Genomic DNA, 27,463 nt, shown 5'->3' on the forward strand with positions numbered 1-27,463 from the left:
AACAAACGTCTGACTTACGGACAACTCCGGACAACTCATACTTGCACTTTAATGTAATGTAAATTTGCCCTCACTTTGAAACTGCTGAACCAGCTCCTAACTCACAGCAAATTCTTCATCACAATCACCTTCACTTGCTTAAAATCACTGAAGAGGCTTTGAGCCTTTTTTGGCACTAAAACCAGAAAAACCAAACCCACTGCTGTCAAGTCGATTCTGACTCATAACAACCCTATAGGACAGAGTAGAACTGCCCCACAGAGTTTCCAAGGAACTCCTGGTGGATTTGAACTGCTGACCTCTTGGTTAGCAGCTGCAGCACTTAACCACTATGCAGCCAGGGTTTCCTTCTTGCACTAAAGTAAGGCTAAGTGAGAACCATATGCACCTGTTCCAGCTTACCTACACATTTGACTTAAAGATACCGTTAGGAACGGATCTCATTTGCAACCCTGGGACTGCCAGTATTGTATTCAGCATATACTTTTAAAAACAGTCTGACAATTAGGGATTCTGAAAAAACTGAGGAAGGAGAAAGATTTTGCCAAGCCTTCAATGTTTCTACGCTTAGGTTCCCTCTCCCCAGAAGAGGAGTGAGAGGGAAGAAAGGAAATATTTCTCCCCCAGCCCACTTTCTCACTCTCCCTATCCCAAAGGAGGTGAGTGGCTAGTCAGATGCGTCAAAGCCTGACAATCACTGAGCCACGCCTACTTTAGAGTCAAAAGCGTTACTATGTCTCAAGACCAGAAACTGAATCAGGCGCTCCTGCAATTTCTTGGGTCCCACCCTAACCTACTGTATCAGAAACTCTGGAGATGGGGCTTTTAACAAGCTTTTCAGGTGATTCTGCTGCACGCTGAAGTTTGAGAACCATTGTTCTGGAGTAAGGCCTGGGTACCCCCATAGTTCTATTTGTTCCTCCCATGATTGGGTGGATGAGACAGGCCTGTAGTCCTAATCCACGTAACTCTTTGGGTAAGCAGACTTGGGGTTTCTCTCCCCCATCACTGACATACCTGATCATGGAATTCTCAAAGCCCAGATCTGGGATAAGAAGCCCTGCTGGCGCAATGATCAAGCACTTGGCTGCCAACGGAAAGGTCCGCGGTTAGGCCCCACCAGTGGCTCCGCAGGAGAAAAGGCCTGTTGACCTGCTCCCATAAAGATTAAAGCCTAGGAAACCCGATAGGGGCAGCTCTACTCTGTCCTGTCGGATCACTGTGAGTCGGAATCGATTCAAGGGCACTCAGCAACAACAACGGATCTGGGATGGGAAGGAAGAAGCTCCGTTTTAGCCTCAGGCCTACGTCATGTTCTTCAATGCATTTGGAGGGCTGGATAGTGCTTACTCAGATTAATAACCTGAACCATAACTGCCATCGGCTTCAAGAGTGAGGAAGGCTGAAACGTGTAGCAAAGCTGTAACATTTATATTTATACGGTTTAATTTCAGTCTACCATATGCCTCATCAAACTTAAAGGGAAAAAGCTATTCAGTTGCAAACTTTTCATTTTAAACTTTTAAATCTCTTATTTTAAACAAATTTATGGGTATTTTCAAGGCAAAAATAATAAGGATTACTTGCTGGGTATTTATAGTTTTGAATAACTAAACCAAAAAACCAACCCCGCTGCCATCAAGTCGATTTTAACTCATAGCAACCCTACAGGACAGAGTAGAACTGCCCCACAGGGTTTCCAAGGAGTGGCTGGTAGATTCGAACTGCCGAACTTTTGGTTAGCAGCCAACCTCTTAACCACTAGGCCACTCAAATGAAAAAAAAAAAAAACCTTGTTTAAATGTATGAAAATGAAATTACAAATGTGTGAAATTACTTCTTTTCACTCTGTACATGTATTATGATAGTGATAAAATATTAAATATCAAGTTGGAAAACTGATTCATGTCCTATGTATTTCACAACCTGAAACTTATTTAAACTTGAGAAATGTCTTCACTCAGCCTATTCCTTTCTAATATTTGTTTGACTTCGTCCTATACTTACACATTTCATCAGAAAGGATTAAATTTACTCAGATTTTGATATCACACTGCTAAAATTCATAAGTATATTACTCTATTTAGAAAAGAGACTTTTTTTTTACTTAAAAATGTGACATCTTGTAAGACAGTTAATTTCCAGTTACAAATAACTAAAATAGTTATCAAAGTCCATTTCCATATCATTTTGCAGTATATAAAGAATTTCTACAAAATTTTTCCTTTTCAGTTTGGACTACAAAACATGTCTTTAACAGAAGGAATGAGTCTGGACAACATATGATTAATCTCATATCCAAATATGAATACTACATAAATGCAGATGATATATGAGGATAGAATAAATCGTACATTTGTCTAAAATGCACCGAGATTATATTAAATCACTTTAAAAATTAAGCTTTTTATTTTTGGGTGATTTTAGATTTTCAGAAAAGATTCAAAGATACTGCAGAGTCTTTTCTGAATACCCCTTAGCCAGCTTCCCCTAATGTTAACATCTTACATTACCATGAAACACTTGCCAAGACTCACAAACTGTGATATGTTCCAATCATCTCAACTCCAGACCGCATCCAGATTTCACCAATGTTCTTTTTCTGTTTCAGGATTCATTTCAGGATACCATATTGCATTTAGGTAAATCCCTCTTGAAAATAAAAATTTATTAAATACCAAAGAAGTAAAAAGAAGCACTTCCTTACCTGCTCTGCGCCAAAATCGCATGTGTTTAATTCCCGCTGTAATTAATTTATCAGGCACGTAGGGGTTGATCTTTACAACAAAGATTTTATCTTTACTTCCTCTGAAATAAACACAAAGACGTTTTAATAGCTATGTATCTGAAGGGACATCTCTCTTGTAATAATCATTTGCCTCATCTGCATTGTGTTTTGGATATTTTATTATTGAGAATTTGTTTACCACTTGCTTCTCAGGTTTGGGCTGCGAAATCATGCATTTGTATATTTGTTCTTTTGTCATTATTTTGGTATGTTAACTCTGCTCAACAGAATCTCAAAAGACAAGAACAGGGCAAATTAAACTTCTTCTGGATAGCACCAGCTGCACCTACTATACTACTGTGTATAGAGAATGTTATTTGTGGCATAAATGAGTTTAAGTTTTTTTTAATACGTTGTTACAGTTTATAACCCACTGCTGTGGAGCTGATTCTGACTCATAGCTACCCTATAGGACAGGGTTCCCAAGGCTGTAATCTTTATGGAAGCACACTGCCACATCTTTCTCCCACGGAGCAGCTGGTGGGTTCAACCCACTGACCTTTCAGTTAGCAGGGGGGCGCTTAACCACTGTGCCACCAGGGCTCCTTTGTTACAGTTTATAGCCTTTCCAAATATTACCTTAAACTATCCTTTATTTGGAAATTGTCTATACACTCTGAAAAAAGAATTTAACCATATTTTTAAAGTGCTTTAACTCCTCACTTCAAGGAATAGGAAGTTAAAAAGGGGCTCTGACACTGTAGACCATTTCCTCTTTTAAAGCAATTGTTAGTATTTTTTATTAATATAAAAATGATACATGCTCACTATAGAAAAGTTAGAAAATTTAGAAAAACATAACAGAAAATAAAAATAAACTGCAACTTATTTGTGATATGTTTGTACGTATCTTTTTCACTTAATTATAGAATATGATCATTTCACCGTTTAATGGCTGTATCATAGTCTATCATGCAGTAGAATGCACTCTACCTGTAAATGGAGATTTTAGACAATAGCTATTTCCAACACCATACCATAACTATATTAAAAAGTGAGCTCACACGGGATAAACCTACAAATGAATCCTGAAATCCTTTGTCTCTATATCACTACCAAAAAAAAAAAACAAACCCTATTATACTATTTATTCAACGGTGATAAAGATGGCAACAATAAAAAAGTATACATGTCTATTTGATTTAAAAATTGTTTTAATTAAAAACATTCTTGAAGCCCAAAGTAATTTCGATATTTTGCCAAGATGATGACAAGGTTTTCCCTACCTTGCTACTGAAAGCTTCTCTCCTTTCTTCCAGTCCCACAGCACAACAGTATGGCTATCATCTATTCCAACTGAAGCCAAACGTTTCCCATCCGCTGTGAAAATTAATCAGCGTGATATACTAAACATTAACATTCAGAAGATAAAAAAAATTCCATACATATTCTAAATCCACAGCACTATATTTAAATTTTTATAAAATAACGTTAAATGTTAGGCATGCACACACCTACAGCAAGAACCAGAATTTATAAGGGGAGGAAATGGAATGTGTGGCTAATTGCCTCCATGAATAACTGCCTCCTTCGCTATGAAGAAGTGGATGGTGCCCAGCTACCATCCCTGAACATTTTAGTCAAAGATTATATAGATAGATAGATCCTGATCAAAAGTGGGAAATGCAGAACAGAATTTTAAATTCTCATAAAATCCAGACTTTTTGGAGCCATGAAGGCTAGATGAACCCCTGAAACTACTGTCCTAAAATAATCTGTAAACCTTAAACCAAAAATATCCCCTGAAGTCTTCTTAAAACCAAACAATAGCTTAACTAGTAAATAATATCTGCCTTGAGCATTATACTCTTTTAAGAACTATCCACATGGGATCAAAATGTCAACGCAACTCAAAAGATTAAATAGGAAATTTAGGGGGCAGTGAGTTTATGTTAATGGGGGAGGAACAACTCAGAAAAAGAGGGGTGAAAATGGTTAAACAGCTCGAAGAATGTAATCAATGTCACTGAACTGTACATGTAGAAACTTGAATTGGTGTATGTTTTTGCTGTGTGTATTCTCAACAATAAAATAAATTATTTAAAAAATGTTCACTAGGCTGAAGACAAACCCTACAGAGATTTAAAAAATGTTCAGTAGGCTGAAGACAAACCCTACAGAGATATGACCTCAAATGAGATTACATTCACGGGTATAGGGGTAAGGATTTCAACACATATTTTGGGGGGACATAATTCAATCCACAACACTATCACTTCCTAGAAATGTTATAAAACAAATATTTCAGCTCTCACCTCTCTCTTTCTTAGCCCTTTTACCCTAAACATTTTCAAAGTTTACTCTGTGGCTATAAAGCATTAAATGAGGTCCGGGTTTGCCCAAAATGGAAGATTCATACTATTAGTGGTAATGGAGATGATTTTAGGTGTTATACAAACATTTTTCATTTTAATAGAAACATGTTTATTTTAACAGGTACTAAAAATTATACTCATTAGATTATAAACTAGACAGCAAAGTCGATTTTCATTTTTTTTTTTTTTAATTGCTTAGGATTCCAGTTAGCACATCTGATAACAACTGTGAAGACTGTGGCTAAATGACAAGTTTAAGCAACCCTGATTTATATTAAAATGCTATGTATTGCCTCTGCCTTTTGATCACTCACATTGAGGTAGAAAATGACCTTACCTGAGAAATCAACAGCACAGACACCGTATTGGTGGTAGCCCTTTAATACTGACAATGGTTTAATGGTCTCTGTATCCCATATGTGAACTGAAGGATCTCTACCTACCTAAAAGAGGAAGAATTAGAAAAGTCATTTTATACAACTAAATTATTTTCATATCTATTAAAAGGAAATAAAACGGAAAAATTTTCAACTCTGCTTAAGATCACATTTCCTGACAAGGGGGTGTTCTTTGTACTCTAGTCTCAAAAAAAAAAAAAAGATTCGTCATCTAAATTTCAAAACACAAAATGCTTCAGAAGCACTTTTCTTTCTTAATAAATATATATCTTATTCATTTTGAACAATTTCAAGAAACACATTTAATGTATTTTAGAAGTCTACGACTTTATAGAGATGGGACTGGCCGGTTTGTAATATAACACAGGAAAGAAATGGAAAACGCTGGGAGAAGCAGAGGAAGCAGGGTGAGCCAGCGCCTTGGGAGAAAGGCTTTGAGCCTCCATTGCCTAAAGCAGAAATGCTATCAGAAAGCAAAGCCAGAAGAAAGGATCTGTGGCTTGATGGGTGCTCTTGGCTCTGTGGCAGCATACTGACTTTTTATTTAATCTGACCTCAATTTCCTAAAGTTCCAGAATCATGGTAGGAAATAACCAGTTTCTACACGAGTCTTCATTCCAGTAGTACCAGAATACTGTTCATGCTCCTTGCCACAGCACATGGGTACATAACTGCTCCAAGAGGAACCATTTATATAAACTAAAAGTAAATGGTGTTCCAGAGGCTCCCATCTACCCTTTTGATTTGTTTTTCCACTAATGTCCATCGTGCACTTGACAATTTTAACACTTTGGGCTACTGAAGGTTCTTTAAATAAACTGTGCTCTTTTTTTTTTTGCCCTACTTTTATGCGTGATATAATACACTTAGACTACTTTCCCTAATTCCCCCTTAGTCAAGTGAACTACTCAGCTCAGACGGCATCATCTCTATGAAGGTTTCCCCATATTCTGCTAGGCACAATTAATCAGCCCTTCATTACACTGCTATAGGACTTTGTGCATATCTCTATACTAGTGGTTCTCAGTGTGGGGTGGGGTGGGCTTTGCATCCCAGGTGTCATTCGGCAATGTCTGAAGACATTTTTGGTTGTCACAACTGGTGGAGGGATGCTTCTGGCCAGGGGTAATGGCCAGGGATGCTGCTAAACAACCTACAAAGCACAGGATGATCACCCACAACAAAGAATTATACAGTCCAAAATGTCAACAGTGCCAAGATTGAGAAACCCTGATCTATAGTTACAACACTGCATGTCTGTCTTCCCCCTCAGAATATGTACTTACCATGGCAAGAAGATGTCTTATTTATCTTTATATTCTCTGGACATTTCCTGGTATATACCAAGTGTTCAATTAATGTTTTTTAGTAAATGGAGGAAGGGAGGGAGAAAAAAGAAGGGGGGTAAAAAAAAAGAAGGGAGGGAAGACTGGGAGAAAGAAAAAAGAGAATTTTCTCTCCTTTCAGAGAAGCTATATAGGATGATGCTAGTTGACCCCCAATATTCCCTAGAGGCAGTTCGAATCCACCAGGTGCTCTTTGGAAACTCTATGGGGCAGTTCTACCCTGTCCTATAGGGTCGCTATGAGTTGGAATCAACTCGACGGCACTGGGTTTGGTTTGTTTTTTTTTATTCCCTAGAAAGTACAGAGCCTTAGCTATATTTACACAGTGTTTGGAGCCAACCAGACAAAGAGGTTTAAGCTTTACTACTTGTTAGATGAGTGATCTTGAGCAAATTATTTAATTTCTCTAAACCTAAACTTCCTCATATATAAACTGGGGAATATTATCTTACTCTCAGAAGGCTGAGGTGAGCATAAAATGAATATATATTAAGAAACTTGTAAAGTATTTACTTACAGTAGGAACCTATTAGCATCACCCTTTCCCTTTCTTCTCTGAGAGTACCCATAGAAAAAGGTATCAGTTAAGACTTCTCAGTACTCTCTATTTCAATATTTGTGCTTTCTACTTTGGCTAAACCAGAATAGGTTACTACCACAGCTGTAAAACAAAAATAGCCATCCTGTTTGTCACAGAAGACTTGTTAGGTAATTCATTATATTATTTTAGATAACTCAACCTGAGCCAGATTTCTAGTTTCTATAATTTTTACTCATTAAGTTAAAAAAAATTTTAGTATCACCCTAACAGAAAGAAGACAAGCCAGAACTCTTGGTTCAAATTTAAATTAAAATAACACTACTTAAAACAATAAAACTACAAAGAAAACTACAAGAAGGAAAAAGCTGAGGTGAATTTTTATTAACAATATGAAAATAAAATCCTAGTCGAAAGAATTCTTTATTCTTCATTTCTTAGAATCCAAAAGTCATAAAAAGAAGTGGACTGACCCAACTTTAATACACAGAAAAAGGCCTAACCTACCTGGCCTGTTGCCACGTAGTCTTTCAAAGGATGAATGGCCAGGCAGAGAATATCATCATCATGACCCAGGTAAAAGCGCTGTGTGTTCTGTTGTCGATTATAAATGACACCCACTGCTGCCACATGGTACACAATTTCACCAATTTGAGTATAAAAGAGATTACTTCGGCAGTCATAACCTCTGTAACTAATATAGAAAACAAATCATAGTAAACTAACTTTGGCCTTTTATATGATCGATATGGAATATACAGAGAAGTTGGTACTTTTTGGGTTATTCAATTTCCAATTTTAAAGGACACTGGACAATTAAAAGAAAATATAAAAATCTCAGGTCCCATAAACTTTTATGAACTGCTCTGATTTGAAATAGCCACTAAATCCAAGCTGTAATAAAAAAAACAACGTGTAAAACACCACGCATGACCAGGAAAAAAAACCATACCCAGTGCCGTTGAGTCGATTGTGACTCATAGCGACCCCTATAGACAGAGTAGAACTGAGCCACAGGGTTTCCAAGGAGTAGCTGGAGGTTCTTTGAAATGCTGACCTTTTGGTTAGTGGCCTAGCTCTTAACCACCACACACTATTATTTATGTAAGTATAATATTAAACTTGTATACTATAAAACAAAAACAATTGCTTTTTTAAAAAATGAAAGGGTTTAGAAAATGATGTGTATTTGTATTTGTTTGTATATGCAAAAATACATCTGAAACTAAGTAAAAACGTACCTTTGGTGGAGTGCAATGCTGGTGGCAGGGCGGGAGGGCAGAGGTGGGAGGGAGATTTCCAAAGTCTACCCTTTCATGCACAACCATGATATATAATATATATTCCAAAAATAAATTTAAAAAACAAGTTTAAAATATTGTACACAACCAGGAGTAAATAGCTAAATCTTCTTAAAATGGTCAATATAATTTCATTTATAACAACCCTTCTTTGAGCGTCAAATTTGTGAAATGTAAACTATGTAGAAATATGCTGCCTGTTTTAACACTTGAGAAGAAATATTTTTACTAAGTAAATCTCTTTCACGTTCTTGAAAAGCATTATCAAGCGGGTAAGAAAATGGGTGCTGGATGAGGGGTAGGAAGGAACTGGATTGAAAAATTTGTTGTTGCCAAGCTGCAATGTGAGATCTGTGTTGCCAGGTGTTCTAAGAGAATCCAGAAATTCTACTGAAATTAAAATATGATGGCCACAATGCTAAGGTCAAAAGAAGCCACGCTATCATTCCAAATTAGATGTATTTGAGGGAGATGATTATTTCTTATATTTTATGTATTTTCATTTGTTTCAAAAAAGGTCTATTTCTATTACAGTAAATTTTGTAAGATAAACTGATTTTGTTTTTATTTGATAAACACTTATACAGCATTTATTATGTGTCACACAATGTTCTAAGTCACTACAAATACTGACTCATTTACTCTCATCAGAACTCTATGAAGTAGGTGCTGTTATTATCTCCACTTTACAGATGGTGAAACAAAGGCACAGACAGGGTAGGTCACTTGCTCAAAAGTTACACAGCTAGTAAGTGTGAACCAAAATCCAAACACATAAGTGAAAAACAGCTGTTTCATACCCATGAACGAAGTGCAATCGAAGACTATTTCCTGGAGCCGGATCTCTTCTTTTAGAAGTAGCACTTTTTTGTTTCTCTTTGCATTGCTCTTTAAGCTGAGGTAGATCTTCTTTGTAAACCTTTAAAAAACACGAACATAAGTTGGAATATTCTTAGACCATATATCAATAAGGGTGTTCATACACTCCTAATATCACTTTCATACACTGTGGTTACTGTTGATTATTAAGGCTTTAACAATTGTCTTAAATGACTAGGCACTTTATGAAACTTTTTGGAAAGAACTAATTTATATTTTTTTTTATATAGCACACTGACATATATTTAGTGTTCCAGGGAACTTTTATCTGTTATAAGAAACTATTTTAAAGGAAATAAATGGGAGTGTACTGTAACAAAACCTATAAAGACCAGACCCAATGCCATCGAGTTGATTCCAGCTCATAGAGTCATAGAGACCCTATAGGACAGAGTAGAACTGCCCCATAGAGTTTCCCAGGAGCACCTGGTGGATGTGAACTGCCGACCTCTTGGTTAGCAGCTGTAGCACTTAACCTCTACGCCACCAGGGTTTCCGACAAAACCTATAGACAAATGTAATACAAACACTCAAAGTATATCAGGCATTTACTATAAAAGAATATTTAACAGAAGTGTACTTTAACCCTTAAAGGAAGAAAATCAAAACAACCATAGATTGCTTGGAAAATTCAAAACCATAAAAGGTAACAATAAAAAAAAAAATTTTTTTTTTTTTTAAAAAGGGAGCAAGGTAAGAGAAGAAATCACGCCCTTCAAGGAGAAATCACAGGACAATAAAAGATTACCTGCCGACGGTGAGTGAGCTGCGTTTCTTGTTCAATTTCAGAATCCAGTTCTGGGACATCAGACAGATCTGAATCTGATTCATCACTATTAGAGTCAGCCAGACTTTCTGTAATTTTAAAAGATGAAATATTATGGCTTTAAAAAAGATTCCTTTCCAAAACAGCACTGCAAAATTAATGATTAAAAGCTGACTACTGTCAGCTGACATGGAGACAAGCCATCAATCAAATGAAATTATCTATTCAAGGGACACAGGTGTCAGTAAACTGCACTACAGACTATTCTTCCTCTCCACTCACTGCAAACTCAATAGCCCCTTTAAATCCTTTCCCTGGTTCCCCAGTGCTGCTATAGCAAATGTAAATGTCTGTCCAAATATAAGTGAATGTAACCTATAATTAACATGAAAAGCAGCTGAAAATACTACATGCAACAGGTGAATTAACAGATCACTTTTCTTTGTCAAAAAAGCACAGGCAATACCTAGATACCAGTCTTCTTCAGTATATATTACATATTTGTTTTGCTAATATAACTGTTTCTTTCCTCATCATTTAATAGATTTAAATGCAACCAAAAGCACTTTGTATTTCATGCTGTGTGACATCTGCCTTTAAACATACAGACCTAATATTTTAATACAAAATCTCTACTACTAATCAACTGTAGTGTTAGGTTATGAGGCTAGATAATGCTTCAACACTAAAATTGTCATCTTGGGATTACTGATGTTATTTGCAGGGAAGTTGTTTAGGTAGTGTGCCTACTCACCTTGGGGTGCTATATGAAGAGCATCTTTTAGTTTTCTTTCAGGAATAAATTTCCACTGAAAGACAGAGTGATCGGCTCCGCCAATAGAAATAACCCACTGATAATCATGTGACCATCTGACATTAGTTACATGAGCCGAATGGCCAATATATTTCTTAAACTTGGCCCCTACAACAAAAATACATCTTTAAATTGATAAACCAATGTCAACACAAATTATATAAATACTGCTTTAAACAACAATTTCTACACATGAACCATTGTATCCCCCTTCCATCATCTTAACAATTATGATCAAAGTGAAAAGTATTAATTCAAACACTTGTTGAATGAATAAATGAATGAACTTTCATCAATGGATGCAAATCTTCGTTCTACTAATTCACAATACAATTTGGTAGGAACCACCAGGGCTATAAGGCATCATTTTAGTGTTCTGAGAAAAACATGCATCTTCAAGGGGATCAGCTTTTTTTTTCATTTTAAAACATTTGAATATATTGGCCCGAGGTCTTCGGTTTTAAATAAAATTGAAAGCACCAAGTCTGCTCCACCTCTGCCCTCGCTACTCTCAATCCAAGCAGCGAGAAGAGCCCTTTAAAATGTAAATCACCAATAAAATACTAGCAAACCGAATCCAGCAACATATATAGAGGATTATATACTATGAATAAGTGGGATTTATGCCAGGAATGCTAGGTTCATTCAAAATACAAAATTCAATCAATGTAAAAAAAATTTTTTTTTAATATATCATATTAATCAAATAAAAGATAAAAGCCACATGATCATTTCAATAGATACAGAAAAGGCATTTGCCAAAATCTAACTTTCTTTTATGATAAAAACACTCAACAAACTAGGAATAGAAAAGAATTTCCTCAACCTGATAAAGAGCATCTATGAAAAGTCCACAGTTAACATTATACTTAATGGTTAAAGAATGAAAGCTTTCCCCCTAAGATCAGGAACAAGACAAGGATGTCTACTCTCACTACTTCTATTCGGTATTACACTGGAGTTTATAATCAGAGCAATTAGACCAAAAAAAAGAAGTAACAAGCACCTAGACTGGAAGGAGAGAAGTAAAACTATCTCTACTTGCACATGACGTGATCTCACATGTAGAAAATCCTAAGGAATCCACTAAAAAACTATGTGAACTAATAAGTTCATCAATATTACAGAGTATAAGATCAATGTACAAAATCATTTTTATTTGTATACACTAGCTACAAATGATCCAAAAATGAAATTAAGGAAACAATTCTATTTACAAAATTATAAAAAATAAAATACTTAAGTGCAAAATTTGTACACTGAAAACTACAAAACCTCATTGGAAGAAATAAAAGAGGACTCAAATAAGTGGAATGACATCATGTGTTCATGGTTTGAAGACTTAATATTGTTAAGGAATCAATAAGGCAATAATCCCCCAACTGATCTACAGATTCAGTGTAAACCCTATCAAAATCCCAGCTGGCTTTCTGCAGAAATTGACAAGCTGATTCTAAAACTCATATGAAAATGCAAGAGACCCAGAATAGCCAAAACAGTCTTGAAAAAGAACAAAATTGGAGGACTCACACGTCCCTGTTTCAAAATTTACTACAAAGCTATATTAATCAAGATTGTGTGGCACTGGCGTAAGGACAGACATAGATCAATGGAATAGAATTCACAGTCCAGAAATAAACCCATCAACTGATTTTCGACGACTGTGATGCCAAGACAGTTCAATGCCAGAAAGAACAGTCTTTTCAATATATGGTATTTTGGAGACACCTGGATATCCACGTGGTAAAGAATGAATTTGGACTTCTACCTCACACTATAAGTAAAGATAAACTTAGAATGAATCAAAGACCTAAATGTAAGAGCTGAAACTATAAAATCCTCAGAAGAAAACACATGTGTAAATATTTGTGGCCTTAGACTGGGTAATCGTTTTTAGACATGACACTAAAAACAAAAGCAGTAACAACAAAAAATAGACAGACTGGATTTCATCAGAATTAAAAACTTTTGTGCTTCAAAGGACACAAGAAGGAAGTAAAAAGCCAACCTACAGAATGGGAGAAAATATTCGCAAATCATATACCTAATATGGGTTTAATAATCCAGAATACCCACAACTCAACAACAAAACAAACAACCCAATTAAAAAATGGGCAAGGCATTTGAATAGACATTTTTCTAAGTTAAGATGTACAAATGGCCAATAAGCACATTAAAAGATGTTCAACATCCTACTTAGCAGGGAAATACAAATCAAAATAACCATGACATACCACATTACACCCACTAAAATGGCTAGAATAAAAAAGACAGATAATAGCAAGTGTTTACAAGGACGGGGAGAAGTTAGAACTGTCGTACATTGCCGGTGAGAATGTAAAACAGTGCAGTTGTTTTGGATAACATTTTGGCGGTTCCTCAAAAAGTTAAACGTATGACCTGGCATTCTACTCTTAGGGTATATCCCCAAAACAAGTAAAACATACGTCCACACAAAAACCTGTACCTGAATGTTTATAAACAATCCAATGTCTATCAACAGATGAGTGGATACACAAAATGTGGTATATCGTAGAATATTACTTGGCAATAAAAAAAAATGAAGTACTGATACATGCTCCAACATGGGTAATGAATGCTGAAAATATGAAAGAAGCCAGACTCCACCCCCCCAAAAGTCACATATTGTATGATTCCATTTATATGAAATATCCAGAACAAGCAAAGCCACAGAGACAGACGGGAGATTAGTGGTTGCCGGGGCTGCGGGAGCAGGGAATTGGGAATGACTACTACTGGGTAAGAGGTTTCTTCTTCGGGGGGAGGAAAATGTTCTGGAACTAGACAGCGGTGGTGGCTGCACAATCTTGTGAATATACTAAAAACCACTGAGCAGTATACTTTAAGAGGGTGAATTTTGTGATATGTGAATTATATTCCCATTTTTTAAAAAAGTAAATCAACTGGGGAACTTGGTTTGAGGGGACTTCTAAGTCAATGGGCAAAATAATTCTATTATGAAAACATTCTGCATCCCACTTTGAATTGTGGCGCCTGGGGTCCTAAATGCCAACAAGCGGCCATCTAAGATACATCAATTGGTTTCAACCCATCTGGAGCAAAGGCAAAGGAAGAACACCAAGGTCACACGACAACTAAGAACCCAAGAGACAGAAAGGGCCACATGAACCAGAGACCTACATTATCCTGAGACCAGAAGAACTAGTTGGTGCCCAGCCACAATCGATGTCTGCCCTGTCAGGGAGCACAACAGACAACTCCTGAGGGAGCAGGAGACCAATGGGATACAGTCCCCAAATTCTCATGAAAAGACCATACCTAATGGTATAACTGCGACTAGAGAAATCCCAGAGACAATGCTCCCCAGAACTTCTGATGGCACAGGACAGGAACCATCCCCGAAGACAAATCATCAGGCATGAAAAGGACTGGTCAGTGGGGGGGAGAGAGATGCTGATGAAGAGTGAGCTAATTAAATCAGGTGGACACTGGAGAGTGTGTTGGCAACTCTTGACTGGAGGGGGGATGGGAAGATAGAGAGAGAAGGAAGATGGCAAAATTGGCACGAAACGAGAGACTGTAAGGGCTGACTCAACAGGGGGAGAGCAAGTGGGAGAAGGGAGTGGGATGTATGTAAACCTACATGTGACAGACTGATTGGAATGGTAAATGTTCACTTGAAGCTTAATAAAAATTAATTAAAAAAATTAAAAAAAAAGTAAATCAAAGTACATTACTCTTCTGCTTCAAACCCCCCAATGACTCCTCATTCCTCTCTGAGTAGTCAGCCATATTCTACTTATAGGTCCTTAAAAAAAAAATTTGTCCAACCTTTGTCAGATTGACAAGCGGACAACTATCAATAGATTCTAACCTAAATGTAAGTAGCCTACATTTTCCCAGCACCCTGAGGACTTTCTGCTACACATTCCATAATAATTAAATAAGAAATAAGATGAACAACAAAACATGGAGACCTTCCTTCTGAAAATTATCATTTGTAATAGACTTGATTTTTGGTGAAACATTTCCCTCATATTTAAAAATTATGGCTTTAAAAAATCTATTCTTTCAAAAATATAATTTTGATAGTACTAAGGCCAGAGTTGTTAGATGGCATCCAGTTGGTTCCCAACTCATGGTGGCCCCATGCCTGGTTGTTCACCATCCCCACGGATCAGTTGTGGATTGGACCACTGTAATCCATAGGGTTTTCTTCGGCTAATTTTTCAAAAGCAGACCACCAGGCCTTTCTTCTTGGTCTGTTTTAGTCTAGAAGCTCTGCTGAAATTTGTTGAGCATCACAGCACATGAAAAGCTTCCATTGACAGATGGGTGGTGGCTGCACTTGAGGTGTATTGGTCAAGAATCAAACTGGGTCTTCCACATGGAAAGTGAGAATTGTACCACTGAACCACCAAGACCAGAGTAGACACACTAATTTAACTCAGAGGGGCTATTTTCCTTCAATTTCTTAATCTGAAAAATTTTAAACTTACAGAAAAATTGTAAGCCTAGTGCAAATAAACACCCAGAAACCCTTCAATTTAACCCATTGGCTGAATTCACCAATTTTAAATATTTTACCACATTTTAACCATTTGAGAGTTAGTTGCAGATAATATAAAATTTCACTCCTAAATATGTAAATACATATCTCCTAAAAACAAGGGCATTTTCCTACATAACTGCAATATAACCATCAAATGCACAAATTTAATATTAATAAAGTATTTTTAATATATGTTTTTATTCAAATATGCCCAATTATCCCAACAATGTCCTTTATAGCTATTTTCTAATCCAGGTATTTGTGGAATGTTCTTCAGTTTGGGTTTGTCTGATATTTCCTCATGATTAGACTTAGGTGATGTGTTCTTGGAACAGGTGATATTGTGTCTTTTTGGGTATATCATTTCAGGGAGCATAGTCAGTTCGAATCTGCCAGGCGCTCCTTGGAAACTCTATGGGGCAGTTCTACTCTGTCCTATAGGGTCGCTATGAGTTGCAATCAACTCAACGGCAACACATTTGGTTTTTGGCTTTTTTTAATGCTACATGTTGTTGTCAGGTGCCATCAAACGGGTTCCGACTCATAACGACCCTATCTACAACAGAAAAAACCACAGCCCAGTTCTGCGCCAACCTCACAATCATTGTATGCTTAAGCCAATTGTTGCAGCCACTGTGTCAATCCATCTTATTGAGGGTCTTCCTCTTATTCACTGACCCTCTGATTTACCAAGCATGATGTCCTTGTCCAGGGACTGGTCCTTCCTGATAACACGTCCAAAGTACATGAGATGACATCTTGCCATCCTTGCTTCTAAGGAGCATTCTGGATGTACTTTTTCCAAGACGGATGTGTTCCTTCTTCTGGCAGTGTATAGTATTTTCAACATTCTTCACCAATATCATAATTTAAAGGTATCAATTGTTTTTCAGTCTTCTTTATTCTTAATCCAGCTTTCACATGCATATGAGGTGACTGAAAATAACATGGCTTGCATCAGGTGCACTTTAATCTTTAAAGTGACATCTTTGCTATCTTTTGCAGTAGATTTGCCCAATGCGATATGTCTCTGATTTCTTGACTGCTGCTTCCGTGGGTGTTTATTGTGGATCCAAGTAAAATGAAACCCTCGACAACTTTAATCACTACTCCATTTATCATGATGTTGCTCATTGGTCCAGTTGTGAGGATTTTTCTTTTCTTTATGTTGAGGTGTAATGCATACTGAAGGCTGTGGTCTTTGATCTTCATTAGTACGTGCTTCAAGTCCTCTTCACTCGCAGTAAGCAAGGTTGTGTCATCTGCAAAACACAGGTTGTTAATGAGCCTTCCTCCAATCTTGATGCCCATTCTTCTTCATATAGTCCAGCTTCTCAGATTATTTGCTCAGCATAGAGACTGACTAAGTATGGTGAAAGGATACAACCCTGACGCACACCGTTCCTGACTTTAAACCATGCAGTATTCCCTTATTCTGTTCAAACAACTTCCTCTTTGTCTATGTACAAGTTCTTCAAGAACACAATTAAGTGTTCTGGAATTCCCATTCTTCACAGCATTATCCATAATTTGTTATGATCTACACAACTGAATGCCTTTGCATAGTCATTAAAACACAGATAAACATCTTTTTGGTATACTCTGCTTTCAGCCATGATCCATCTGACATCAGCAGTGATATCCCTGGTTCCACGTCCTCTTCTGAATCCGGCTTGAATTTCTGGCAGTTCCCTGTCAAAGAACTGCTGCAACTGCTTTTGAATGATCTTCAGCATATTTTCACTTGAGTATAATATTCATGATATTGTTTGATAATTTCCACATTCTATTAGATCACCTTTCTTAGGAATGGGCACAAATATAGATCTCTTCCAGTTGGTTGGCCAGGTAGCTGTCTTCCAAATTCTTGGCATAGATGAGTGAGCACCTTCAGCACTGCATCTCTTTGTTGAAACATCTCTATTGGTATTCCGTCAATTCCTGGAGCCTTGTTTTTTGCCAATGCCTTCAGTGCAGCTTGGGCTTTTTCTTCAATGCCATTGGTTTTTGGTCATATGCTACCTCCTGAAATGGTTGAATGTCAACCAATTCTTTCCGGTACAGTGACTCTGTATATTCTTTCCATCTTCTGTTGATGCTTCCTGTATTGTACAATATTTTCCCTGTAGAATCCTTCAATATTGCAACTTGAGGGTTGAATTTTTTTTTCTTCAGTTCTTTCAGCTAGAGAAATGCCAAGCGTGTTCTTCCCTTTTGGTTTTCTGTCTCCAGGTTTTTCATTATAATACTTTTTCTCAAGTCGCCCTTTGAAATCTTCTGTTCAGTTCTTTTACTTCATCATTTCTTCATTTCGCTTTAGCTATTCTACCTTCAAGAGTAAATTTTAGAGTCTCTTCTGACATCCATTTTTGTCTTTTCTTTCTTTCCTGTCTATTTAATAACCTTTTGCTTTGTTCATCTATGATGTCCTTAATATCATTCCACAACTCATCTGATCTTCAGTCATTAATGTTTAGCACATCAAATCTATTCTTGAGATGGTTTCTAAATTTAAGTGGGATATATTCAAGGTTATATTTTGGCCCTCGTGGACTTGTAATTTTCTTCAGCTTCAACTTGAACTTGCATATGAACAACTGATGGTCTGTTCTGCAGTTGGCTGATTTGTTCTGAGCTTCTCCATCGTATCTTTCCACAGATGTATTGATTTGAGTCCTGGATATTCCATCTGGCAAGGTCCATGTGTATAGTTACAGTTTGTATGCTGAAAAAAAGGTATTTGCAATGAAGTTGTTGGTCTTGCAAAATTCTATCATGCGCTCTCTGGAGTTGTTCCTACACTAAGGCCGTATTTTCCAACTACCGATCCTTCTTTGTTTCCAGCTTGTGCATTTCAATTACCAGTAATTATCAATGGATCTTGATTGCATGTTTGTTTCCCTTCAGACTGCAGAAGTTGATAAAAATCTTCAATTTCTCTATCTTTGGCCTTAGTGGTTGGTGCGTAAATTTGAATAACACTTGTATTAACTAGTTTTCCTTGTAGACATATGGATATTATCCTATCACTGACAGCACTGCACTTCAGGGTAGTCTGGTAATGTTCTTTTTGACAATGAACATAATGCCATTCCCCTTTATCATTCTGGTATCTTAGTCATCTAGTGCTGCTATTACGGAAATACCACAAGTGGGTGGTTTTAACAAAGAGAAATTTATTCTCTCACAGTCTAGTAGGTTAGAAATCCAAATTCAGGGTGCCAGCTCCAGGGGAAGGCTTTCTCTCTCTTTTGGCTCTGGGGGAAGGTCCTTGTCATCAATCTTCCCCAGCCTAGGAGCTTCAGAACAGGAACCGCAGATCCAAAGGACACACCATGCTCCAGGAATTGCTTTCTTATTGTTACGGGGTCTCCCATGTCTCTCTGCTCACATCTCTCTTTTATGTCTCAAGAGAGATTGACTTAGAATACAACCTAATCTTATAGATTGAGCCTTGGCCTCATTAACATAATTGACATTAATCCCACCTCATTAACATCATACAGGAAATTAACCTCATTACAACACACAGGAAAATCACATCAGATGACAAGATAGTGGACAATTGCACAGTACTGGGAATTATTGCCCAGCCAAGCTGACAGATATTTTTGGGGGACACAATTTAATCCATGACACCTGGCATAGTAGACCATATGGCTGTCCAATTCAAAATGGCCAAAACTAGTCCATTTCAGCTCACTAATGCCTAGGATATCAATTTTTATGCATTCTATTTCATTTTTTATGACTTCCAATTTTCCTAGATTCGTATTTCGTACATCCCACATTCCAATTATTAATGGATGTTTGCAGTTGTTTCTTCTCATTTTGAGTCATGCCACAGCAGCAAATGAAGGTCTCAAAACTTTACTCCATCTTTGTCATTAAAGTCAACTCTACTTTGAGGAAGCAGCTCTTTCCCAGTCATATTTTGAGTGTCTTCCAACCTGAGTGGCTCATCTTCCCGCACCACCAGACAATGGTCCACTGCTATTCATAAGGTTTTCACTGGCTAATACTTTTCAGAAGTAGACTGCCGGGTCCTTCTTCCTAGTCTGTCTTAGTCTGGAAGCTCCACTGAAACCTGTCCTCCATGGGTGACCCTGCTGGTACTTGAAATACTGGCGGCATAACTTTCAGCATCACAACAACATGTAAGCCACCCCAATACAACAAAATGAGAGATGAGTGGTGGTGTATGCTACATAAAAAAAAAAACCAAACCCAGTGCTGTCGAGTCGATTCTGACTCACAGGACAGAGCAGAACTCCCCATAGAGTTTCCAAGGAGCGCCTGGTGGATTTGAACTGTGACCCTTTGGTTAGCAGCTGTAGCACTTAACCACTACACCACCAGGGTTTCCGTATGCTGCATATTTGAATTAAATTACCTCAGCTATTTCCATAATCATTTTCACTAGAAAACACTTCAATATTTGTCCTCCACGTATTTCCACAAGTCATGTGAAAATCATTTTACTGCATTTGCTTTGGTCAATGCTTTAGGAATACATACTCATTGTCCCTAATATAAAGCCCCATACCATAGGTGACAGTTCTCTGAAAATCAAATCCTAGAAGAAAATTTATTTTTCCTAAGGAATAAGTATGCTTCGTCTTCTTTTTAGATAATATACAATGAAGACTATTTTGTGCCCTGCTTTATTTTGGTTTCCAGGAAGCTGAGAATATAATTGGATGTTTGACTATTGTCATTTTATTTATCTGGTTTTAATATTGTACTTCTGTTTATATTTCCCCTAGTTCTGATTCTCTATCCATATCTTAATACTTATGGACTTGTTATAAGCTTACTCAAATACTTTCTGGAACATGGTATAGAATGAATGAATTAATAAATGAATGTATACAGCATTTAATTATCTCTAGATCTATGAACAGAATGATTAATACCATCATTTTAGATAAGTTACAAGAAAAAAAAGAGGTAATACATAAAAATGTGTAGAAAATAATTAGACCCCTTATTTTTCTTATACCCCACTGTTACAGAAAATAAATAAATGTCAAAACAATACATGTTAAGGAATTAAGCAACACACACTCACACATAAAAACCAACCAACAAACCAATAGGTGACCCAAGCTTGTACAGCTGCCTACTTCCTCAGAATTCTTGAGAAAAAAATACAAAAAAAATCTCTGATTAAAAGTAATAAGCCATAAAAAAAGAATAACCATCACTGTATAGTCGGACTGTATGAAGCAATTCTGGAAGTGGAAAAGAAAAAATATATCCCTAACAGTATATTAAAAAATAATTTTCTAATAAAAATTGCATGACAAAAATAGAATGTAACATATGAAAATAATTTTTAATTAGAAAAATAAAAATTACTTTAGCTAATTATATTCATTTTCATGAAACCCTTTTACCAAATAATCAGTACATGTGTTTTTAAAAATATGATACCCTCTCATTTATCTCAAGACTAATTTCCTGTAAAATCTTAAATGTCCTTTCTAAGAGAGATATTATTTGATAATATTTTTTTATTTTCAAAGAAAAATACCTTTTCTTAAGCAAGGATATCGGAATAATTTTACAACTCCATAGTCATCAGCTGTAACTAAAACTTGGCCAACATAATTCCCATCTACTGAATTTACATCATTGGTATCTGAATACTTGGGCCAAATTCCATTTACTTCAAGGCCTGAAACACATGTCCATGAAGCCCAGTGAACACCTTTGGTTTCTTCTTTACTTGTTACCTCTTTTCCACCTAAAAATGAATCAGAGTCTTAATTTAAAAAGTTATTTCATCTGATTTTTATTCAAATACAAATTGTACTTAAAGCACGGTAAACGTCAAAGTTTTAAATATCTTTCTATTCCAGTTCAAACAGATCACATGCATAGGTGAGTTTGGGTGAGGAGAAGAGAGAATTAAATACATTAAAAAAGAAACAGCCACTACAAAAATTATACTGAATGAGACACACAGAGATTTGAATAGGTGTGGCCAGCAGGCTCGCCCATGTGGAGAATAAATCGTGATCTAGATTAGGCACAATAAGATTAGTTCTGAGAAAGAGGTAAACGCTACGAGAAAGTGGCAAATCTAGTATTAAAAAGGGCACCTAAGAAACATGGCTGAGGAAAAAGAAAGAACTGAGAAAGACCAAGGAGGAAGAGAAAGTGGGGAGTAACAAATTTACTCATTAAGTCCTAAGTAAAAGGACTTTAGGCCTCAATCTTCATTAAAGATTGTTAATGAAAAACTTTTGGGGAGATGCATTAATTTAATTATGCAGCTTGTCTTATTAAATAAGTTCTTGGAAGATAGTGACTAATTCACTGATATAATTTTTTTTGTAATTCTGCTTTTATCCTTTTCCTTTTAAATATCTGACAGTTTGTGTTTCAAATTTAATCTGTTAGCTATATTGTTAATATTTGCAAAGCTGACTACAGACAACCACAGCAAAGTGAAGAACGGTGACAGATTTGTAGCAATTATATTTAGTTAATTAGTTCTGCCCACAAAAATATTTTGACTTTCTAATATACTTTTTTACTTACACAGTATGGAATTTAACATGAAATAGGTCTGTCTTAGATCCTCCCAGCAAGAGTTTTAATTAAGAACCAAAAGGATTTCAAGGTAATAGAGCAGCCTTATAGAAAAGACCACAATGCCCATAACATCAGTTCAGATCTTCTTTGATTTCCTACAGTCAAATGTAACTTACACGCTGCTTTTAGTGAAATTCTAAAATAACTTATAGACATTAAAAATCTACACGTTACATATAATTCATTAGAAAATTTTACCTGGCATTCTATAAAAGAGTCTTTTCCCATTTCCATCATTTGTCTGTAAATATCTACTGTCTGAAGACCAGTCCAGGTGAGTGATGAAACTGAGTGATCCAACACATTCCCCAACCTTCTTGTAGCGCTGAGCAACTCCGTAAATATCAACTGAGCTGTCATTGCACCCAACGGCAAGGTAAGTTCCATCTGGTGAATATTTTAACTCATGAATTGCCTCCTTCCTATCTTTAATATGTACAACTTCCGTCATATCTCTGAAAGAGGACAAGGTAAGACCACATTTTAAAAAGTCATTACAGAATTAATTTCATTTTCAAATATGTCTAAAATTACTGTGAGAATGTAGAAACAATGTTTATAAACCATAAAATAAATATAAATGAGACCCATTAAAAAAAAAAGGCCATTGCCGCCGAGTCAATTCCAACTCATAGCAACCCTATAGGACAGAGTAGAACTGCCCCATAGGGTTTCCAAGGAGTGCCTGGTGGATTCAAACTGCTGACCTTTTGGTTAGTAGCTATAGCATGCTGTAGCTCTTAACCACTATACCACCAGGGTTTCCTTTTTTTTTTTTTTTTTTAATAAATGAGACAAGTAGCATTAATCCGAGAATAATCATTGGGCCTAACAGAAAAACAGAAACATATAGGGACGATATACACTGGAAGGAGAGAAAAATGATGAATTTCAGTTTCTGTATTACTTTATTTCTAAGTAGTTTAGGGACCATACTAAGTTTCTGGAGTCACACAATAAAGAAAATAAAGTCACAAATTTTTATGATAAAAGAAGTTCTTTGTAAATACTGAGTTTATAAGAAATGCTTAATTATAAATACTATAATTTTCAAATAAATTTTTATAATGAACCAAATGTACAAATTACATTCAGGAGATGAAGAAAAGAATAATTGATTCTTATCACTTCAATAATACATTGAATATACATCTTTATATAAAAAAAAATCTTTATATAGCTATCACTATATAAAGGTATGGAGCCCTGGTTTCATAGTGGTTAAGAGCTAAAGCTGCTAACCAAAAGGTCAGCAGTTTGAAACTACCAGGCGCTCCTTGGAAACTCTATGGGGCAGTTCTACTCTGTCCTATAGGGTTGCTATGACTCAGAATTGGCTTCATGGGAACGGGTTTGTTGTTTTTTTGGTTTTTTTTTGTATAAAGCTACATAAAAAACCGTTGCTGTCGAGCCAATTCCAACTCATAGCGACCTTATATGGCAGGGTAGAGCTGCCTCATAGGGTTTCCAAGGAGCCGCTGGTGGATTCAAGCTGCTGACCTTTTGGTTAGCAGTTGAGCTTTTAAACACACTGTGCAACCAAGGCAGATGTATTACTTTTATTTTAACCTTTGACTTTTATACAGGTTTATATAGCATTGCATTGGGCAAATCTGCTGCAAAAGACTTCTCGAAAGTGTTAAAAAGCAAAGATGTCACTTTAAGGGCTAAGGTGTGCCTGACCCAAGCCATGTTATTCTGAATTGCCTCATATGCATGTGAAAGCTGGGCAATGAATAAGGAAGATCAAAGAAGAATAGAGGCCTTTGAACTATGGTGTTGACAAAGAATATTGAATATACCATGGACTGCCAAAAGAATGAACAAATCTCTCTTGGAAGAAGTATAGCCAGAATGCTCCTTAGAAGCGAAGTTAGCGAGACTTCATCTTGCATACTTTGGATATGTTATCTAGAGGGACCAGTCCCTGGAGAAGGACATCATGCTTGGTAAGGTAGAAGGTCAAAGAAAAAGAGGAAGACCCTCAATGAGATGGGTTGACACAGCGGCTGCAACAGTAGGCTCAAGCATAACAACGATTCTGAGGATGGCACAAGACTGGGCTGTGTTTCTTACTGTTGCACAAAGGGTCGCTATGAGTTGGAATTGATTCAGTGGTACCTAACAACAATATTAAGCTACATAAAGATGTATAGTCACATTATTTTTATTTTAAACCTGATTTTTTAAAATAGAATCCAAATTCCTCTCAATTAAGTACCATATCAACCAATGAAGTTAAAATTTTTTTCCATGATGCTTTATAATTGAGTTTCCAAAATAATACTGGCATTGGGACAGCCATAAAAATGGTTAAACATTTAGTTAAATGCCGCTGAGTTTCCAAAGTTGTGGAGACAAAAGAGGAGGGAGAGAAGAGATGCAGGAGAGGGAGAGAGACAGGGAGGGAGAATTTCTGTGTTCACTCAGAGCCACTGATTTTTTTTCAATATAAATTTTGCATCACTTATCTAAAACGTTCTGAGGAGGTAATTTAAAAAAAAATACAAGAGTAAATGGATGTTTCCAAATTTCTAAAGTTTTCAAAACGCACAATTTACAGCAATCAGATTCAAATTTCTTTCAATAGCCCTTACGGAATTGTTACTTTGTGTCCAGCCACTAGGGATACAAAGAGGAACTCAACCTTCTTCTGTGGAGGTGGATATAAAATAATTATGATAAAATGTGATGAGTGCTAAAATAACATGTGAAGTTCTCTAAGAAATATTAAAAGCAGGGTAAAGAATAGACTAAAGGCAAAAACGAGCCAAGGAAGAGTGCTATGTGCTTTGAGCATAAAACTTGAGGAGCTGGCGAAGTATAAAGAGGAGGCAAGGTTTTCCCAGAGGACAACACAGCATGAGCCACAGCATGGAGCTGTGCAAGTACACAATATGTCTGAAGAATAACGGTAACGAAAGGCACATACAACAAGTAGGAAAGGAGTGACTCACGGGGTTAAAGACAGAAACTGAGGACAATCTGTGATGGATTTACTATGTTGCCAAGCAGTTTGTATTTGACTCTGGTGTTAATCATATAGAGATGAAAATCAGCCCCTTAACTAAAAGAAAACAAAGAAAAAACCATTCATGTGATAGAGACTGCTAGCAACTCACCAAATATTTATTTCCCCTTCTTCCTAGACTGAATTTCCTGGTCTCCCTTGCAGTTAGGGTGGCCATGTGCCTGAATTCTAGCTAAAGATACATGAGTAAAAATGATGCGAGCCATTTCCAAGTCATGCTTTTTAGGAAGCAGGCATGCTCCCTTCACACACTCTGGCTCCTTCAGTCGGCTAGATGTAGATATCTTGAATGGCCTAAGGGGTGGTGAAGCTACAACAAACGGGGAAGAGCCTGGGTCTTTGAATCACCTGTGGAAGAAAGCCACCATTGACTTGACCGTTACATGAGTATGCAATAACCTTCTGTTGTGTTTGAGCCACTATACCTCTGGGGGTCTGTTAATAACAGTAGTTAATGATTACCATAACAATATAGGCTACATATAGCAAAGGAACGCCAAGAGAGATATAGAATTGTAATATTTAAAGCTTCTGTTTTTTTTTTAAGCTTTCTTGGTTAAAACCACTTTTGCCTCAGACTCTACAACTTGCAACATTCACTTCCTCAGCACAGACTCGTACCTCTACCTTTCCCAGTGACTCTTCGCTTTAAGTTATAATTAAATTCATGCACCTAATCTCCCTTTATATCTAAATGGGGCAAGATGTTCAAGAAAGCATTTAAGGCACTATTTGATAGCTTTTACTTTTTATGCCTCCCAATAATTCCAATCTTATTCACAAACATTAGCTAAAAAGCTCCTGGGAAATTCATTAGAATTATGTGTATATTTTTCACAGCTTTTTTGTTCTAGGGACTTATCTGCTCTCGATTAACCAAAGAAACCTCTTATGTCCCAGGCTGTCTCTTGCTTCCTGCCACCATGCTCCCCAACCCCCAACACACACACGTTCATATACTAGAAACCACTAGTGATGGAGAAAGATTTTGATCAACTGATTGTCTACCAAAAACCAACCCCATTGTCCTTGGGTCGATTCAAACTCATAGCAACTCTATAGGACAGAGTAGAACTGCCCCATTTCCAAGGAGCGCCTGGTAGATTTGAACCGCCAACCTTTAGGTTAGCAGCTGAGCTCTTAACCACTGCACCAGCAGGGCTCCGACTGGTCTTATAGCATGTAGCATATTGCTGTGTTAGCGTTAAGAATTGTATGACTATCCTCTCTCAATAATAAGTTTTTCTGACAAATTTTGGGGAAAGAAGACAATTTACTAAAAATTTATTAATTAAAAAAATTCTAAATTAAGTCTTCTGGGAAACCGGTATTTGAATTCTACAGTTTCTTTAAGAAACAGAGGGAGCAAAAGCCTGGGAATACTCATACATTAACGCTTATTAACACATCATGGAAGTAAAGGAATACAGTGCTACTAAGAGCGTAGAATAGAGGAATCATTCCTCGCCAAGAGAATCAGAGGAGGCATACCAAAGGAAGTGGGGTTTAAACTCCAATCTAAGGCATCAATGGGACTTAGCTCAGCAAAAGACAGGGACTGGGAGGTAAACGGTCCACTTTCCAGCACAGACAGCAATACGCAAAAGAGTTAATGGCAACAGAAAGTATTCGAGATCAGTTTGAGAAGGTCAGTATGGATATATTGATAAAAGCAAAGGCGGCTTTGGTGTGAGATGAGTCCAATGAGGGCGGTTGAAGAAAAATCATGAAAGGCCCTATTATGGATTGAATTGTGTCTCCCAAAAATGTGTGTCAACTTGGGTAGGCCATGATTCCCAGTACTGTGTGACTGTCCACCATTATGTCATCTGATGTGATTTTTCTGTGTTGTAAATCCTACCTCTATGATGTTAATGAAGTGGGATTAGTGGCAGTTATGTTAATGAGGCAGGATGCAATCTACAAAATTTGGTTCTGTCTTATGGCAATCTCTTTTGAGATATAAAAGAGAGAAGTGAGCAGAGACAGGAGACCTCATAGCACCAAGAAAGAATCAGTGAGAGCATAGGGCATCCTTTGGACCTGGGGTCCCTGTGCTGAAAAATTCTTCAACTAGGGGAAGATTGATCACAAGGACCTTCCCCCAGAGCTGACAAGAGACAGAAGGCCTTTCCCTGGAGCTGGCACCC

The 27,463-nt window shown here is 36.8% G+C and overlaps 1 protein-coding gene across 1 annotated transcript in view; it reads right to left on the bottom strand.

Moving 5' to 3' along the window:
* Positions 1-27,463, bottom strand: part of EML5 (EMAP like 5) — a gene marked incomplete at its 5' end in the record, with an annotated part of 145,236 nt that overhangs the window by 77,074 nt on the left and 40,699 nt on the right. The window contains 9 exons of the mRNA XM_064291859.1: positions 2,708-2,808; positions 4,015-4,108; positions 5,441-5,546; positions 7,893-8,079; positions 9,487-9,605; positions 10,314-10,420; positions 11,086-11,253; positions 21,216-21,428; positions 22,481-22,737. Of these exons, the coding sequence (XP_064147929.1) occupies positions 2,708-2,808; positions 4,015-4,108; positions 5,441-5,546; positions 7,893-8,079; positions 9,487-9,605; positions 10,314-10,420; positions 11,086-11,253; positions 21,216-21,428; positions 22,481-22,737 (1,352 nt within the window). The remainder of the gene's footprint in view (positions 1-2,707; positions 2,809-4,014; positions 4,109-5,440; positions 5,547-7,892; positions 8,080-9,486; positions 9,606-10,313; positions 10,421-11,085; positions 11,254-21,215; positions 21,429-22,480; positions 22,738-27,463) is intronic.

The sequence above is a fragment of the Loxodonta africana genome, chromosome 10, assembly GCF_030014295.1.
Source record: "Loxodonta africana isolate mLoxAfr1 chromosome 10, mLoxAfr1.hap2, whole genome shotgun sequence".
In the NCBI taxonomy this organism is placed as follows: domain Eukaryota; kingdom Metazoa; phylum Chordata; class Mammalia; order Proboscidea; family Elephantidae; genus Loxodonta; species Loxodonta africana.